General features: G+C 43.6%; 1 protein-coding gene across 2 annotated transcripts in view; it reads right to left on the bottom strand.

Moving 5' to 3' along the window:
* SYT10 (synaptotagmin 10) overlaps positions 1-19,230 on the bottom strand; it is a 45,853-nt gene extending 26,623 nt beyond the window's left edge. For both annotated transcript variants that reach the window (XR_004981769.1, XM_036400200.1), the window contains exons 1-2: positions 19,057-19,230; positions 5,554-5,911 (exon numbers count right to left, since the gene is read on the bottom strand). Coding sequence is in view for 1 of the 2 variants with exons in the window: in XM_036400200.1 (XP_036256093.1) it covers positions 5,554-5,911; positions 19,057-19,207 (509 nt within the window). In the remaining variant the exon portion in view is untranslated. The remainder of the gene's footprint in view (positions 1-5,553; positions 5,912-19,056) is intronic.
* Between the last annotated feature and the right edge of the window lie 601 nt (positions 19,231-19,831).

Genomic DNA, 19,831 nt, shown 5'->3' with positions numbered 1-19,831 from the left:
CTGATGACTGTAAAAGGCACCTGAAAGGGAAACGCAGAGCTGTGTCTGGAGGTTTTTAGCATAGTACTTTGCCATCCTACAACATTTTATATACACTCGCTTGGTATCTGCTGCACTGAGGTGCAGGCTGCTTTCTCCAGAAGCACTGGGAATATTTTGTTCTGCTTGCAAAGCATTTCAGAGTTTTGCCAACAATTTTCTGCCATTGCTTTTTTTTTTTTTTTCCCTTTTGTTCTCACGGTCTGCCATGAGGTGTATTAGAAAGCTGATTCCTGTGCCACTAGCAAGAAACAGTATGTAAAATTCCTTGCAATTCTGAATACAATGTTACATAAACATACGTACTTAAGGGCTTATCTCGGCTCATGAATCTGAATGGAAAGTTGTGCTATTCCTACTAAGAGTGAAATCAAACCCCTGGCGTGCCATGCAACCTTAGAGTAGTATAAAAACACTGGACAAAAACCTTCACAGCATTTATCAGCAGCAGATGCCATTATGACTACACTATCCAGTTTATTTTTTAGGCATTTTCACATTTCCTTGGTACTTCCCTACCCCAACAATCTGTGCTGCCAAAGCTTACCACCTCCTCCTGTGAGCACACTTAGTTGCCATTAAAGAACAATCCAATTGTCAGAATTTCCTCTGCTTTTTTTGCAATCAATTGCTTATTAATGCCACATGTAGCCTTGCCTTGTTGCTTGGTTTCCCTGTGGTGTTGTGTTCTGAAAACAAGAGGTGTCACAGCTGTGTGTTTCTTTCTTTAAAACAGAAATGCAAATTGTCCATTTGAAAGCAACCAGGACTCATTTCATAGATATTATTTGTATTTTTGCTGTAAGTGAAGAGGTTGCAGAATGCAAGAAGCACAAAACTGCTGCAGTTCAGCTGAGCAGAGACACAAGAGGGTAATCTGCAGCTATTAAATAATAGACAAGAACCTTTCCTCTTTCAGCTGTTTGAGTCCTGCTAGGTGCAGGGAGCAGTCCTAGCTCAACACAAGAACAAGGCAGGGAGAGCTACATAGTCTAGACTTGAAGTAGCTCAAAAAACCCCAGGTGTTTGGATGTCAAATTTAGATGAGCTCTGCACTCCTCCTGTAACACACTCGGCCCTTCTTTCTTTACAGACAGACAAGTGAAAAGATTTTCTTCTCTCTTAAATGTTAAAACTCCCTGAATTCATAGTGTCTAATTTCCACATTGGAATGGAGTGAGGAGTGAAAAGGCCCTGACTGGTCACAAAAGTAGAATATTGTCCTCAGGGAGTTTCACAGCTGTTCTTGTGCTTTTGCCTCCAAGAAGAGCAAGATCTCATGGGTGTGCCAAACATGGGGAAGGGGCTGAACTCCACCCAAAATGCAGGGCAATAAATTCCTGAGCAGACAGCAGTTTAGGGACCATCTTTTTAGTATCTTTGACTCCTAATGAGGTCCAGGCAGACCTGTGTTACTGCTGCTTCTGTCAGTGCTCAGGAAACCTGTGCAGAGAGGCCTTCCTGAGTGCTCCTCACACCTGCAGCTGTACAGCTGAGACGCCCAGATGATCACGGGGTCATAGAATAGTTTGAGTCAGAGAGGACCTTATAGATGACCCAGTTGCACTCCCCCTGCCATGGGGGATGGTGTTCAAACCCTGTTGTGCACAAGCAGTGGCTAAAACTGCCTTTTTAGGGGAAACAGTGAAGCTGATTATACAACATCAGTTTGACCAGAAACAGGTACATGACAAAATCTCCTTTCTTCAACTTCTCTTGCATTTTTGACAACCTGAGTTAATGCAAGCAAAAAAATATGAGACACCAAATCTATGACTTCTAAGGTATGAGCTCTCTTTTAAATTTTCAGACTTCACACACTTCAGATCCTCTACTGAATTGTTGTGAGATGTCACTAAGTAAAAGAATGCATTTGTATGGCTGTTCCCTGTGGGAATCAGCAGCACTTTTGCTCTAGTAAGCCAAAGTCCTAATTACACAGTGCCTAGTATCTGTTCTGAGTCACAGCATTTCACCAAGACAGCTAATTGGTCTTCTAATTATTAAGATGTTTCATTGTTGTCATGGCAACATATTTATCTTCTTTTGTTCTGCAGTAACAAAGGGATTAATGACTGTGATAATGAAATACAAGGATGTCAGAAAACCAGGTTGTTAAAATGTGGCAGAGCTACCAACAGATGTAAATCCAGGTATGTCAACCTCTACTGACTCTTACATGCAGCACTCTTACAGTAGACTTGCCTTCCATAACAGAACAAATGCATTTTGAGTATTAGCAAATCTGTATGTAAATGTAATATAAAACTGTATTTTCATGGGCGTAATGACACTATGAAGCTGGCTTCTAACTCAGTGAGACTGCCACATCTGTGACAAAAGGGAGGGATAAGGTGCTGATTTAAGGTATGACTTGAGATTTATGAGGGGGACTTGGGTCTAGCTTTCCTAGTTGGCATTTGAGCGATCTTTTGGCCCAAATCCAGAAAACAGCATGATTACTGGTGGTATTTAGACAGAACAAAAGCTTCTCCTTGCAACCACTAAAATCAACAGATATGTTTGTTTTTCTTTAACCTTAACAAACCCAAGCACCTCACTTTTGCCTTCATGCCTCTGGGGAACTGACTGGCTCAACATGTTCCTCTCCAGCTGACACTAAAGAGCAAAAAGCACGTTCTTGGAAAGTACAGGTGAATGTTTGAGGAATTAATTTCCATAGAAGCAATAAACTATATTGGAAAATACTATCACAAAGTATGGGAGAGGGTGGTTCTCAAAACCACAGAGCAAAATTTGCAAATGAGCAGCACTGCTGCAGTTCTTCTGCTGTAGTGGTTAATTGGTATCAAGGACTAAAGCAGGTCTTTTCATATTATCAGGGACTATGAAAAATATGTAGTTATAACTAAAGAGAAAGGTATCATTTCCCCCATACTAACATGTCTCTGTGCTAATGTACAGTCTAAAAAATGTGATCAGGCACATCTGATTGTTGCTCTGATTGGTTTATTAAAATCCTCATGCTTCAATTACAATTGCTCAACATGGATTAATTTATTTTATTAAGAGCTGATCAGGCTGCATGAAGCCATCACAGAACTGGTTACAACCTTTTAATTTGCCCCATCTCAGGTGAGCTGAGTGCACAGGAGACAATCCAGGCAGCAAACATTCCTCTCAGACCCTTTGTCAATGGAATACATTTAGGAGAGGGTGCATCTTAACCCCTCAGGACTCCTGAGGACGAGAAAGCAGTGCTGCATTGAAAATGGTGCAAGAGAAGTTGTGCTACCTCTGCATCTTCCTTTGCCTCCTTTTTATTTAGAGGCCCCCAGTCAAGAAAACAAGAGCCAGATTTCAGTCATTTTGCTGGTACATTGTTGCCAGCTGGCCTTGAAACAAAAAAAAAAGGAATAATTCAGAAACCTGGTCTAAATGTCCAGCCTCATTGTCATAAATGATATTCTTGACAGCAGCAATTAATACAGGCTGTTAGGACTCCCTTAAGGCAGGCAGGGTGTAGATAAAATGTTTACAAACAGAAAGATCACAATTTCTGGGTAATTTTTAAGGCACCTGTCATTCTAAACATGTTTTGTAAAATGATGCAGAATTTTTCACCAAACTCTAAAAGAAGGTGATGTTTCCAAACACTCTGCTACTGATTGGCTGTGGTGGGACAATCCAAAGCACAGGAGCTGTCCCTTTCAGAGGAGATTTCACCCTGATAATCTTGAGAAGACAAAAAGAAACCTCCCTTACGAGGTTGCAGAAAGACTGGTACTGATAGGAAGTTTTACTTATGTAAAACTGTCCTTGGCTTCACAAATATTTTGTATTCAATTAGATCCCAGTCCAAATCACTCTAGAGACCTGTGAGAATATTTTCATTGCCTGAAGTAGATCTGGAACATATCCCTGGAACTTCTTTCTCCCCCTATAGTACAATTGGGACTATTCAAGTCTGTTTGCAAGCCAGCTATTTCTTCTGTCTATTCAGGAGGTCAGACAGTCTGAATACTTAGATTTGATGGATAAACTCTTTCAGTTAATATCCTTTTAGGTAGCAGTGAGCTGGATAATGGGCTTGCCATGCTAAACTGTACCAATTTTTGTTCCTCTGTGTTTAGTGCAACAGTTTAAAGTTCAGAATTATCCAAGTGTTGTGGGAATGTTCCTCAGCGTTTGGATGCTCAGCTCCTGTTCTGAGCAGATGGATACAGTAGCAGGAACCAGGCACAGCCAGGCTAATGTGGCTTAAAGCCAGCTGGACAGTCTCATAATTCAGGAGATGCTTGGGCTGCTAAAGCCAGTCAGTCAGACCTCCTCTGGCTGGAGTGCTCTCATTTTGGGAGCTTCATGTGCCTTCCTGCTGGCTGGTCTGTGAGGTTGGAATAGCTGAGAAAAAGCACTTGAGCACTCACTGCCACAACGAGTGCACTGAGCTGGCAAAACATTGTCTGTGGGGCTCCCAGGAGGCCAGCAAAGTATGTGCCCACTCAGTGTAAAGCGTGTGTCTTCTCCTCCTTTTGCCTCTAATTATTGTGAATGTGAGCCTTTTTTGTTTGTTTGTTTCTTTGAGGTTAGTGGGTTTTCTCATGTGGTTGGTTTTGGGATTTTTTTTTTTTTTTTTGGCAGTATGTGTTTCCTTAGGAAACGGCACTTTGAGAAAAATGCTACTTCCTACTTCCTACACAGTACCTGTGCTGTAACTTATGGCATTACACAATACTTCAGGTGCCTCTTTTAGCCTTAATTTTCCCAATCTTTGCTTGTAAAACAATCTCCTTTTTATTTCAGGATATGATCTTTGCAGTTCATTTTTTGTTTCTATGCATTAAATTTACTGACAGTGTTTGAAGAAAATCCCATTTGAATCTATAGGTCCCTGCACGTCTTCACTCTTTTTCAATATAACATGGCACCTGATGAAAATTAAAGTTTCTGTCCTCCACTTTAATACTAAAGAAACCCCTAAGGAATGCAATGTGATTTTCATTTATTATAGACCTATATGGAATCTGTGCAGCTTTAAGATCAGTCCATAAGGATCTGTATTTTTAGACTGGAATTTTAATTCCATCATAATCAGCAAACCATGTCTTCAGGAAATGTGCCATCAACAATGAGTCTATCATTCATCTGGTTGAAAGGGAAACTTTCATCTGCAAAAACAACTGATGGATCTATAAAAAACATCTCTGTGAAAATCTAGACTCGCAGTTCTTTAAAAAAGCACTGAAATATGTTTTTCTGTAATCAAAACCCAAAAGGGAAACGCTTAAAGTGGCAACAGCTATCTTTACAAAGTAGTAGAAGATGTAGATTTCACTTTCATGTGTTAAAATGATTATGTAACTGAAGGTACACTAAATGCTCCAGAATATTCTGTCCAAAGAACAATGCGGCTTCACATTCACATGACCGATGTTTTACCCAAAACTTCTAAGAAACCTGTGAATAATCCAGCAATCCTGGAAATTTTCAGCAGTGTTCCTGCTCTACTTGTTCCTGGGAAAGGTGCCACAGGTGGGGGTGCCTCTGACCTACCTTGATGAGGACGTGGGCTCGGTGATCTGCCTCTGCATCCGAGCGTGTCTGATCAGGTGCTCCTTCAGCGCGTTCTGCACTTCTGCTGGGATATCAGGGGAAGTGTGGCTGATTTTCAGAGCTGCTTCAAGCACCTTGGTCGTAGCTTTCCCATTTTCTTTGACTTCCTTTTTCTCACTGTTCTCCAAAACCTCCGTGGGAGCGCTGGAGTTGCTCTGTGGGACATTGCTGGCACTGGAGGTGAGGGGTTTGCTCCTCCAGCAGGGCCAGCACAGCTTCCAAAAGACAAAAAGCGAGACCACCAGCAAGGCAAGCCCACAGAAGCTGACAACCACTGCTAAGAGACTGACTGAGACATCTGCAAGGAATTAGAAACAAAAAGCATCGTGACAGACAAACATGCAGAGAAAAAAAATTTAAAAATTACACAGGCAAGGAGATAGAAGCATTTTTATTCTTATGTCTGTGTGGAGTTTTAAAGTCCTATTAAAGGTTGTGAGTTGTTGAGTTGTTTTGAGTTGGTTTTTTTTTCTTTTTCTTTTTTTTTCTTTCTTTTTCTTTTTCTTTCTTTTTTTCTTTTTCTTTTTGATATCTAAGCATGTAGCTTTAAGATTTTATCATTTTATTATTATTTAATTTATTATTTTCTCTATTATTTCTTTATTATTTTCTAATATCTGCTTCATAAACATTCCTTTAGCTGTTCCAGCCAAGGGCCAGTATGTGTATACCACTCACCACATACTCAGAGATTCTTCTCAGGAATTTTCCTTCTCAGGAATTTTCCTTCTCAGGTAGTAAGGAAACAACCCCAAAACTTCCCAGCAATTGTTGGCTAAGGATGTTGAGATCAGTAAATGAAAGAAATATTGACCTAGTTTGCTAAAGCAAAGTTACTATAATCAAACAACAAATATTCACACTGAGATTTAAAGCAAACACATGAGAATTCTGTTCTCAAATCTAGATTTCCAGTTTTGAAAACAAGCACCTATATAGACAGCCTTCTCCTGATGGGTAATGTACACATCCCTTTGCTTACTGGCCTCAGATGCAGGACACAGATGCTGAAAACATCAACAACTTTAATTTCAGTCAGAGGCTGTTGATGCTTAGTTCTTTAGAACATATATTTAGAACACCAAGAACACGTTGATGGAAAAGTTAAGCCACAGTCAACATTTTCTATCAGTACACATGAAGACAGATTAGATCTAAACTGCTAAAGGCTGATGCACAAATTTCTTTGAGATTTGCCAAACTTCTGACTCTGTGTGCCAACTGCTTCAGAAACATTTTAAACCCCAACATTTAGGTGTAAATAGGAACAAGATAAAGTCTGTCATAAATAAGAGATTTCTGTAGTTAAATCACCAGCTCTGGACTAAGGCTGTGTCAGACCAAGATAGCACAGATATATCAGTATCTAAAATTCTGCTGTGAAAATGCAGCTGGCTTCAGAGAACACAGCGAAATGCCCCGAGCTGTACAGAGATCATGCTGTACACTGAGCTACTCTGGCTGCCCTGTGTTTGACTTTTGCTGCCAAAACTGCTTAGAATATCCAATAGCCTGGCCAGAGATAGGAGAACAGACTTCATAGCAACAAAATTCCATGGACGCACACGGTTTTACACGATGGTGGATCACCAGGACTGCCAGTTGAGCCCTAATTAGGAGTTTTATTCTATGTGACATGCTTCCATTTGATTTTTCCAATATCCTGTAATATTATAACCAAAAAAATCCCTTTCCTTTTCAAAACAGCCTTTTATATGCCTTAAAATTATTCACTAAGCCCTGCTTAAATATCCCTCAAGTAATGGCTGCTGCTGTTTGTTACAACAAGTTTTGACAGCTGAACAGCTAATACTTGATTGTATCCATAACTCCAGGCTACAGGCTACTAGACTGAATCACTGGAAAAGTGCAAAGAGAATTTGAGCATATTTTTATAGATTTTCACGTGAGTATAAAGGTATGGATTAGCTCCATGAAACATAATGTACTTCACTAGTGCTTATGAGAATTGAAGACAGAAAGATGAAGCAGAATGATGAAGATAGAGAGCTGAAGGTGAAAATCTGGCAATGTTTTCTATGTTAATATATAATATCCAAATGCATCTCTCAGTAACAAACACTGAACTTACAGAACCAAACTGAACTTACAGACCACTCTTCATGAAAATGTGTGAGAAAAGCAAAAATGTATAGAAAATGTTGTGGTCTGGCGATCATACCCTTCCAGCCAATTGCTAGCCATGGATCAGGAATTACAATAAGTAAATGATTGTTCTTGGTGGGTGGTTTGGATGTGTCCTTCTGTTTCAGAGGATGACAGGCATTAATAGCAAGGAGAGAGGCTCTTGCATGATCCTCAGGAAAGGATCTGTAGTGGATTGATTGACAGATGCCAGAGGCCCATCAAAGATGCTCTGTCAGACCCCTCCTCAGATGGATGGGAAAAAAATATGACAAAAAATCTTGTGGGGCAAGATAAGGACAGGGAGAGATCACTCAGCAATTACTTAACTTGGGGAAATAAATTTATTACCAGTCAAATAAATGGTGACAAATAAAACCAAACCATAAACCAATTTTCTGCCCTCCTCCCTTCTTCTGGGGCTCAACTTCACTCCTGCTTCCTCTGCCTCCCCCCTGCAGAAGCACAGGGGGAAGGGCACCAGCTCATCACACATTGTCTCTGCTGCTCCATCCTCTTCAGGACTCCTCACACTCCGGCCCTCCTGCTCTCCTGCAGTGTGTGGTCCCTGGCAAGGGAGCCAGTCCTGCACAAACTCTAGTGGGAATCCTTCCCACACACTGCCCCAGGGTCTCCCTTCTCCTGGGAGCACACTCTCCAGCACGAGCCCACTGCAGGGTCAGCAGTCATCTGTAGATATTTTTTCCCCCGACGAGGGGGAGAGAATGATGCATCTGACTCCATCTTATCAGAAGGCTGATTAATTACTTTATTATACTATATTATTCTATATTATATTACATTATATTACATTACATCTAAACTGAATCTGCCAAGCACTCAACTGCACTCCACTGCCCACAATCTCATGACTGTCAGCTGACAGTCCCACACGAACACACTTGGCCCTGACAGGCCAGGGAAACAAAACACCATCACTTTGGCTAAACAATCTCCATATTGCACTCTACTTTGGCACAAACACAGGCACAGCAAATGATAAGAATTGCTTTTCCTTTCTCTGAGGTTCAGAGAATGTGAAACCCAGAAATATTCTTGGGAAAAATTGTGCCTTGCTTGTCTCTGTGAAGAGAAATGTGGCGACAAGGAGTCTTGGCAGCAAGACTGCTCCAGTGAGGAATCCTCTCTCTTTCCACAGGTCCACAGATCCTGCCAGGGGCCTTCTGCAGGGTGGGCTCCTCACAGGGTCACGGCCTCCTTTGGGAATTCACCTGCTTTGGGATTGGGATGGGCTGCAGCAGTGAAGACCTGCAGAGGGAGGCACCTCACTCTCACACGTGGAGTGTAGCCATGGTATTTTCTAAAAATCCTTTCCTTAGGATTTTTTCTCCTGAGGCTGAGAGGCCTCAGGAACAAAATGTAAACAATGGTTATCTGCTGCTGTGGAATGCAGCAGGTGGATCTGTGATTGGTCTCATGTGGTTGTTTCTCATCAATGACCAATCACAGTCCAGCTGTCTCAGACTGTCTTGGTCAGTCACAAGGCTTTGTTATCATTATTTTTCTATTCTTAGCTAGCCTTCTGATGAAATCCTTTCTTCTATTCTTTTAGTATAGTTTTAATATAATATATATCATAAAATAATAAATCAAGCCTTCTGAAACATGGCGTCAGATCCTCATCTCTTCCCTCAACCTCAGACCCCTGTGAACACCGTCACACTGGAGCTCCCCCTCCTCTCCTTCTTCACAGACCTTGGTGTCTGCAGAGTTGTTCCTCACAAATTCTCACTCCCCTCCTCCAGCTGCTGATGCACAGCAGATTTTTTTTTTCTCCCTTCTTAAAAACCTTTTCCTGCAACCCCTGTGTGTGGGGGGCTCAGCCTAGGCCATCCTGGAGCCAGCTGTCCTTGGCTCTGTTGGACATGGGGGAAGCTTCCAGAAGCTTCTCACAGACACCCCCTCCTGCTACCAAAACCTGGCCAGGCAAACCCAATGCACAGTCAAAAATGAGTTTGGTATATTCATACAGATGTAGGCCTCACTGAAGAACCTTCTTTGATAGATTGAACCAGACCAATCTGGTCAGGCAACATGGCCAAATTTTTTGTCTCTTCTCAAAGTGTGACAAAAACTGGAACTCTTGAAAATGTTGACGGTCTTCCAGAAATAAATAAAAATTAAGGAAAAAAAAGAGAACAGAACAAAAAATAAATTCAATTTTGAGTGATTTGCAATATTGCCAGCTCAGTTTAGGGACAGTTGGCATAATTAGGTTATATTTTGAGAGGAAGACTTTTAGAGCTGAAAATTGTAGGGTTTTTTTCCATTTGGAAAATGTTGAAGGAGGATGTTTTAACAACTTTGAAACTGCTGGAAACATTTCAAAACCAGAAATATGAAAATTGATCCCTTCCAGCAGAGCCTCAATTTGATGAATAGATACTATCACTGAAAAACATTGCATCAAAGCATTTCTAGCTAATTCTAATTTAAGTTTTTCACTGCAAGACATTTTTCAAGCCTTCAAATAACTTCTTGTCTCCTTTCAACACCTACTCCTGTACTTCAACTTTCTCTAAGCTGTTTTTCTGGATTTTCATTAAGCTACTTCAAAGTTGAAAAAGCTCCCAAAATCCTTACAGAAAATTTGTTTTATATCTGTAAAATAATCCCATGAAATATCTAAAGTCTTATCAGCAGAGATAAGGAACTAATTCTATAAACAGGTGTAGTTTCAATTTTTGGCTATTTTATTAATAAATTTAACAGCCTCACATATTGAATTTCATAGTGCAACAAATACAGGAAATATTTGAATTGCTAGAAAAATTACCAAAAATAGTTCATTAAGAAAACTACCTAATTACATTTATTACCACAATTGCTAAAAAGCAATCACTGTGCCATGAAATAAAAATTGACATAAAGAGCATATTGCTCAATGTCCTTCCTTCTGTCAGTCACTCAACTGAGCAATTATGAGACATTTGTTATTATGTGAAGAGTGAACTCATCTGAAGAGCAGTCTAACCCTTTGTGTGTTGGGCTGGATATGCCTCTTTTATTAAGGTTTTATAGGAAGTTTGGTTGAAGAATGTAGAACATTAAGAGGAAGTTCTGCAGACTTGGAACTTCTTCACATCCCTGCCAAGGAATCCTGAATGGGAAGAAAAATGGGTACTGAAGGATGGATTTGCAGTCAGACCAGGGTTGCACTTCACATAAAAAAGTGTTGTTTTAAGATATAGAACTGGTGACAAATTCAAAGACTGCCTAAGTTTTTAAGGGCAGAGGAGATAATGCTGGGAGAGCATTAATTGTCAACATTGTGAATAATGTTCTCACTGGTCCAAAAGAAAACAAAACCAATCTTGCGCAACTCTTTTTGAGCTGGTAATTGCAGATTGTCTGCAATGGTTTAGATTTGCATAGAACAGGACTTTGCTCTGAAAATTCAGAAATATTACAGAATTATGCATTTCCATTCTTGTTGTCATGCTTGGTATACTCAGGAATGTCAAGAAGATCTTTTTTTCTCATACCATCCCCTTCTGGTCTGTGGGAGACCTTCCAATAACTTCATTTCACTCTTGGTGAACTCCCTTTACTGAAGTTTGTTCAAAATGTTGTATTTCTAGTATTGATAAAATTTAATAACTGGAAGCATCCTGTTTCCTCATGGTTTGGTATTTAAAACTACTCTTTCAAGATATGAAATTTTGGACAATTTTCTATTTCTCATATAAGAAAGGCATGTCTATTGAGAAGCCTCAAAAATTCTCTGTATTTTTCTAAACATCCTCTGATACATTTCTACCATAAAAGTCTCCTTGATAGCCAGGTTTTTGTATCAGGCAAGTACCTCAGGAACATCCTCATGTGTTGCTTTTTATTTTCTTTTCTGGATGCTAGGTAATATCTTGAGCATTGGGTTTGGTACTGTGAATTTCAAAAAGTTTTTGTTTGGAACTTGCCTCAGAAAAGTTCTGCCCATGTGTTTGCACACATGCACATTGGCAGACTTCCATTTCAAAACCAAATTAAGGTCACTCACATTTAAGGAAATATATGCCTCATGAGGCTGAATTTGGAAAAACATACTCCAGAAACCTGTGGTATTGAATGGAGACAGAAACACAGAGTGCTGTGATGTGGATGCACAGGTGTGTGAGGGTCAGACACATCTGATATGAACCACATTAAAGAGAATGGATTCTTCCCAGAAAAGGAGCAGGAGTGAAAGAGACACCTGGGGAAAGGAGGGATCTATTCTCTTCTGGCCCATTTCTTTGTCTACATCTGATCTTGGTTCCTTGAAATATTTAAAGGGCGATGTCTGCAACCTGTGTTCAAACCTATTTTTCTTTAACTTTGAATTTGTTCTCTTGTCCATCAAGCCATAAGGTACTTCATTCTTTCCATAATAAAGGAACTATTGTGTATGTAATACCAGGAGTCAGCTCAATCAGATAAACTAATGTCTCTGATTTTATAGGATTTAAAGGGAAGCGTGGCCCTTATAAATTATAAAAGATCTGGGGCCAATAAATCTCCCCTATCCCCATGTAGATGAACTAGTTGGTTCAACCCATCATTTCTGCTGTTAGGTTTCCTTGGGGAAATTTTAAGCACATAAAAACTTGCTGGTATTAATTTTTACTCTGCATTAGCAGATCTTCCACAATTAGCCCTGTCTCATCCAAATCCCTTCAGATGGGGACATGATGCTCTAGCATGCCTCAGAAAGTGGCAGGTGCAGAGTCTTGTATTTTCTCTCTCAATCTGAACCTGTCAAAACACCTGACTTAGATATTAAATGGCAAAAAAAAAGCCTTTCACTTAAAAGAGTAGGTGTGACCTCCTCTCCTGTTCCCATGGAGAAGCATCCTTAGAAGATCTTGCTCAGACTTTTACTCTGGCCTTATTGTGACTGTGTTCCCTCCCTGTTAATTCATTCTGGTGTCTGATTTTTTTCCACACAGCCACCACCATCTTCTGGCTTCTGGTAGATCACTTAATGCTAGCAGAACTCTGTGATAGCTTTTTTCCTGACAGGAGGGAGCCAAATGAATTCAGGGATCACTGTGATTTACTACATGATCACAGCACGCAGAATTATTAATCTCTTGTCAAAATCAATTTATCTAAGCTATATTAGAGATGATGGGTCTCACTTTTGCCTGGCTGGGTCTGGAAATTATTGGTCTTCACTCTCAAGGCTCTTTCTGGCCTACATGCTTTTCTGCTTGTTGACTCTCACTTAATCTCAACAGGAGGGACTCTCTGCTAGACCTACACCTGCCCATTTAGTTTTCCATTAAATGAAGAAAAACTACAGCCTTATGCTTGGTCCTGTGCAATTCTCAGACTTTTGAGGATCTCTTTGTGTCTGCAGGAAGCCCTCACTATCCTCTTTCAATCAGAACACTCCATGAGCTCCCTGGGCTGCTGCTCACCACAAGGACACCAAAAGCTGTAAGGAGGTTCCTGCAGCTCAAGAGTCATCTTTGAATTGTCATGGCTATGTTTATTCCTACCCAGCATTATATAACAAACATCTCACACATATGACAGGACCCAGAGAAACACTATGTCTCCTCATCATCTGTATAGATTTGTTCTCCAGATGGTATAAATCTTTCTGTATTTCCCCCTGTATTTTATTATGAAATGTGTATAGAGTAAGATGCTTTTGTAAACCTCTTGTTTTTCTGTGTATTGCTGCTGTCTGTATTGCTGTGACTGCCTTCACATTTTTTGTAAATAAGTCTGGTCTCAGTGGTACGTTTACCCCCCTGGTTTTGCCTTTATGCTGCTGAATTAGATGTATTTCTGGTTTTCACAGCTGATTAACACTGATCTTGTAAGTTATGTTTTTTATGTTATGCACTTTTTTCCCATCAAGCCTTATTTCTCTGATAGCAACATTGATCTAACCAGGTGATGAACTGGATGCAAAATAATTTGGTCGGTCTGTTACCTGTTAAAATGTTTATTATTTGACTTTCTCACATTCCCCTGTAGCAGAGACACTGTTTCATTTCTCTGTAACAGAATGCTCACTTGTTTCACACAACAGTTACTTTATCACAAAGAAAAATGCTCCTTTCTTGTATGACAGCCTGATCACTGTAGCCGTCACATTTGTCCAAGCCATTTCTCATCCCCTTCATGCTTTGGCACAGTTGAGCAGAATTTACAAGCACTCTGTGGGGTAAATCTGTTCTTCCCCCTCCCCTAAATAGATCCAGGCAGTGCAAGCACAGCCACAGCTCACACTGCTCGTGGATGAGTGTGCACTATGTGCATGAACACAGTGTGTTCAAAGGAGCCAGGACTAAATGTAAACTAAATCAGCTGCCACCCAGCAGGCTGAGAGCTGTCAGAGAAGCTTCTGACAGCCAACAGGAGTCACATGGCAGCTACAGCAGGAGGACACAAGGCATTGCTCTCCGTGGAAGAGTGGGTCTGTATTACAGACTGGCCATGGGCAGGATGCTCCAGTGCTTTCTTACTCCCTCTGTACTTTTATAGCAAACTGTCAGTCAGGGGTAGGGTTAAAAACTTGGTAGGTTAAACTGTTTTGTTAACAGAATAACTGTCAGTAGAATATTTACATGAATAACAAATGATCCCCTAGAAGCTGATGCTCTTTGCATGGTCAACTTTCAAAAATCAATTGTCTGACAAACAAAGGAGCAAGAGTGAACATCACTCTCAAGATAGTCACTACCCATTCTAGTGGGCTAAAATATGCCCTCAATGTTTATAGCAGAGCTGGGTTTGCAGCTCTGTAATAAACATTTGTCACCCATGGGAACTGATAATGAGAGAGTAAAGTTTTGCATGACCAGCAGGCCTAAAAAAAGGCAAAGAGCACAAAGTACCCACCATTTGCAGAGGACATAAAATGAATTTTAAACATGTGTCCCTAGAGCAGAATGTCCAAACTCCTCTCATTATACTGTATGCAATTGGCTTAATCTTCAGAAATGCTCACAACTGGGACCTTTGATGTGCTTGGTTCCACTGAAAATGAGGAGGGATGCTTAGCTGAAAAAAATTAATTAGAGTCCTTTTTTTATGAGATAACCTGAGCCAAGATACCGGTATAACCACACTGCATATTTGAGTTTGGGACAGTTATAGAAAATGAATAATTTAATAAGTTTAGAGATAAATTTTATTATGTGAAATCCTGCACATCCAGCTCCCATTTATTTTCCACCTTAACTCTTATAATTGACATCTTAATTATTTTGCCCAAATGTACTGGAGGTGTAAAACAAAAAGAAAACAGCTGCACATCTAATTGTGCATTTTGCCAAAAATGCTATAACTTTCAGAAGAAAGCTCACAGTCATCTAATCATACAGAGGTACTATAAACCTAAACATCTTCCTAATCTTTTCACTTGAGCATTCCCCTGAGATGAGCAAATTAATAGTTCTTGTCATTGCTGGGGCAGAAAATATACAGCAGATGTCTATATTCACTTAAAAGTTCTTAGAAATTTACTAAATTTCCTGTCTCATGAAGATTATTTGCTATGAGTTCTGTAGAGTGATTGTTTATTACATTAAATATGATCACCTCTACTTGACCTAAGCAGCGAGCAGTAATTGAGGGTCCTAAGGTGTTGGTGCTGGCACTGAGAAGAAAAAACCTGTTGAATAATCAATCATTTCTTTGATGTAAACCTGTCTGTTCCCTTATTGGCAGGAAAACTGAATATCTACCCTTTCTGCTTGGTTGCTTCATTTTGTGACACTTTGCCTTCCCAGAGCCATACTTACCATTTTTTCTTCTGTCTGTATCTCCAGCTTCCTCTTTGTTTGTTTATCTTTTTTATGCTTCTTTCTCTCATCTAGGCATATATAGTATCAAAAAAAAAAAAAATCACTGCCCAGCGTCTCTGCTTCCCTCTGAAATTTCCTGGGTCATGGAGTCAATATTGTCTCATATTTTGCTTTGAGCCTGTGATTGGGTGATGCATCTTCTGCCTCAAGTAGCTGATTCCTCTGAGAAGCTTGGCTGCTTTTCATGGTCTAGCTGAACAGAAGGCTATCCCCACACTCACTAACACAACCATACCAATGCAGTTCTAGTCGCATTTCACAGTGTTTTCAACTTCCAGAACATGTTTTTATCCTTGCATTAAATAGAAAAAGGTCTCCTTTCCTTTTTACCCTCTACTCTTTTACTTTCTGAAAGGTTGCTTGCACCGTTCTTTCCTTTTCAAATATGTGTCTCCTCATGGTTTACAGAGTCACTGAATACTCTGAGTTGGAAGGCCCCCACAAGAATCACCTAGTCCAACTCCTGGCCCTGCACAGGACCATCCCCAAGAATCACACCATGTGCCTGGAAGCATTGTCCAAATGTTTCTTGAGCTCTGTCAGGCTTGGTACTGCTTAGACTTCTCTCCTTTAGTGACATCTCATTAGTGATTTTTGCCTATTCTACCTTTGTGATACTTTAGGTATCTTTTTGAAATGAGGAAAACAGAACTTAACATTTAACATTTCCACCTTTAATGAAGAGGATCCATGGTTGTTCAGTGCTCTAGACAACATTAGCTTTATCCATAGAGATGACAAGGAACTCTATGTGCATTTGAAGAGGAAATGTGGCATGGCTCACCTTTCAGTGACACCACTTCTCTCAGCTTAAACTGTATTTAGAATATTTCTGCTCACAAAATTGATGCAAGTTATATTTATATCTTGTCTACCTAAGTGTTTACATGTTAAAATATTGTCAATTATCAGCAATGACAGTGTGTCTGGTCCTCCTCTGGAGACAGAGTATATGTTCATTAGCAGCGTTGCTAATGAGATAATGCTCAATATACTGTGCATCTCAATAAAGTTGACACCCATCATCTAATATTGGTTTCCTTTTAAGGGGGAAAAAGTGAGATTCAGGAATTCAGCTGAGATGTGGCACCCAGTGGTTCCAGCTCCTGTTAACTATATTTTTTCCCTAATACAACAACTGTAAGGTATTACAAATGGAAAACAAAGAAGATTGTTGACTTTCAAGAAATGCTTAAAAAGAAGCTCATCTTATTATACATAATGCAGCATTGAACCAAGTGTTGAAGATTCTCATTTTCCAAACAGCAGATCTTGGTTTACCTCATGGAATGTTTTGTGTCCTTCATATCCCACCTGTTTATACACCAACTTTGCAGAGCCTAATTTTCCAGGCTCCATAGGGTAATGCTGTTTTCATTCAACCTTCTACCATTCAGACCATGAAGACTAACACAGAGCATGACCAGAATATTCATGATCCGTGATGGGGGAAGGCTGCAGCCCCCCTGCCCCTCCTTGCCTTGCTGCCCTGTCCCGGTGGCTGGGTCGGGCTAGGCTGACTAGAGCAGGGTCAGACAACAGTGATTTTGATCTGAGACACTACAAATAACCTGAAATTTGTGGTGAAATCTGTGGGTATTCAAAGAAAAGAAAGTAACAACAAAAAGCCCATCAGCTGCGGCGGCAGCGACAGCGCAGCTGGGGCTCACGCTGAGAACCTGCTGCTTTACATGACCCGGCATTAATTTATTTAATTTGCACTGTTACACTTGGCATTTGCTGGCCATAATGCAAGCTGTTCATTTGCATTTATGGACAGACAGTAGAGGTTATCAATCCCATCTAGCAGAAATTAGGCACAGAACTTTGAGCAACTTTCAAGCCCTGTCCTAAAAATAAGTGCCGAGAAAAACAAGGTGTCCAGAGAGCACCACACAGGATAATGTAAAAGTATAGAGTTGGTTCCAAAAGGTGCAGAAAATCCAGATATCAGGGACCAAAGGCACCACTATTAGGACTCAAAATCTTAGTTTCAATATGACAATTTTTCTGAATTTGGAATATTTAAATTAACCTAAATTTTCTCCTCCCACCCTACCCCAATTTTCCTGTGCAAGTGTCCCGGGCCGGATCGCAGCTCTGCCTTGATTCCACAGGTTCCCAGTGCCTGTCAGACGGCACTCCTGCCTCCCCCAGCGATGAGCGGAGAGGATGCAAAACCCTCAAACCCCACTCAGAAAAGGGAGACTGCGAGGCGGGACGTGCCGAGCTGCGCCCGAGCCCTGCCGGCTGCCCGCCCTGCCCGCCGCCCGACCTCTTACCCGGGCCCCAGTGTCGCACGCCAAACGCAGAGGGACAGCGGGGACGAGAGAGGGAGAGCGGGTGCAGCCCACGCGTGGCGCGCCCGGCGCACGGAACCGCTGCCCACCCGTGACAAGAGCACGGACCGCAGTTCTGTGCCCCGCTGCTCACCCGTGACAAGAGCACGGACCGCAGCCCTGTGCCCCGCTGCTCACCCGTGACAAGAGCACGGACCGCAGTTCTGTGCCCCGCTGCTCACCCGTGACAAGAGCACGGACCGCAGCCCTGTGCCCCGCTGCCCACCCGTGACAAGAGCACGGACCGCAGTTCTGTGCCCCGCTGCCCATCCGTGACAAGAGCACGGACCGCAGTTCTGTGCCCCGCTGCCCACCCGTGACAAGAGCACGGACCGCAGTTCTGTGCCCCGCTGCTCACCCGTGACAGGAGCACGGACCGCAGCCCTCTGCCCCGCTGCCCACCCGTGACAGGAGCACGGACCGCAGTTCTGTGCCCCGCTGCCCATCCGTGACAGGAGCACGGACCGCAGCCCTCTGTCCCGCTTCCCACCCGTGACAGGAGCACGGACCGCAGCTTTGTCCCCCTGCCCACCCGTGACAAGAGCACGGACCGCAGCCCTGTGCCCCGGTGCCCACCCGTGACAGGAGCACGGACCGCAGCCCTCTGCCCACCCGTGACAAGAGCACGGACCGCAGCCCTCTGCCCCCTTCCCATCCGTGACAGGAGCACGGACCGCAGCCCTGTGCCCGCCCGCACGGCCCCGCTAACACATGCAGCAGCAGCAGCAGCAGCAGCAGCAGCCCGGCTCCGGGCTTTCCGTACAGACAAACTCCCGTCGTGGGGAAACCTTGCCGAAGCGGAGCTGCGGGCGGCAAACCAGCGAGCTGCGCGGGAACGGGGCCGTCTCCGGCGGCGATTTCTGTCCCCTGGGCACCTGTCCGTGCTCCCCGGCCCCACGCCCGCACCCTCGCCCGCTGCCCCCGCGTTTGCCCCGCCGCGCTGCTCCCGGTCCCGGCGCTCCCCTCGGCGCTCCTCGGCGGGCTGCGAGAGGGAGCGCATTTTAAGGCGGGCTGCGTGCCTGCCCCCCCCATTCCGCCCCCTCCGCACGCAGGGAAAGCGAAGGGAAAAGTTGCGCTCTCCGGCCGCCCACGCCTCGCTGTCCGCCCCGCGGCGGCGGCGGGGCCGGTGCCGGTACCTGTGCCGCCGATGCCCTGCCGGGCGCTCTCCAGGGGGAAGATGCCGGCGCACTTCTCCCGCTCCACCTGCCCGCCCAGGCACAGCTCCGAGATGATCTGCAGCGCCTTGTGGCAGAGGCTGCCCACGCCGTCCTCCGCCGGGAAACTCATCTTGCGCCCCGGCCGCCACCGCTAGGCCATGGCCGGCGCGGGACGGCTCTGCGCCCGACCCGCGCTGCCTCCGCGGGGAGCGGAGCGGGGCGGAGCGGCGGCGGCGGCGGCGGGAGCGGCGCGAGTGCTCCGAAGAAGTAGTGAAGGAGCGGGGGGAGGCAAAAAAAAAAAGAAAAAAAGGGGGGGGGGGAGGGAGAAAAAAAAATAAAAAGAGGGGGAAAAAAAATAAACATCCACTTAGCAACGCGTTTTGTGGCTCTGGGCTCCGGCAGGCGGCTCGGCCAATGGCAGCCCGGCGCGGGGGGCGGGGGGCCCTCGCATCCCCCGGGAAACTTTTCCTTCCCCCGCCCCGCGGCCCCGCTCCGTGCGGCGCGGTGGGCGGAGCGCGGTCCCCTCCCGGCCGCAGCACCCCCGGCCCGGCGGGGCAGCGGGAACAGTGCGGGGACAGCGGGGCGCTCCGGGCGCTGCTCCTCGCCGCTCACCAGCGGAGCTGGCTCCCCACCGCTCTGCTCGTTCTTCCCCCAGCGTTTCTTCTGAGGGGACCTCGGCGGGGTGATCTTCATTGCGGGCTACCGAGCCGCGTCGAGTTAACTTCGCTGACCAAATCACCGTCTCCACTCCGCT

Source organism: Molothrus ater, chromosome 5 (genome assembly GCF_012460135.2).
Source record: "Molothrus ater isolate BHLD 08-10-18 breed brown headed cowbird chromosome 5, BPBGC_Mater_1.1, whole genome shotgun sequence".
Classification (NCBI taxonomy): domain Eukaryota; kingdom Metazoa; phylum Chordata; class Aves; order Passeriformes; family Icteridae; genus Molothrus; species Molothrus ater.
Note: the sequence above shows the minus strand (reverse complement) of the source record. Positions and strands in the feature narration are given on the sequence as shown.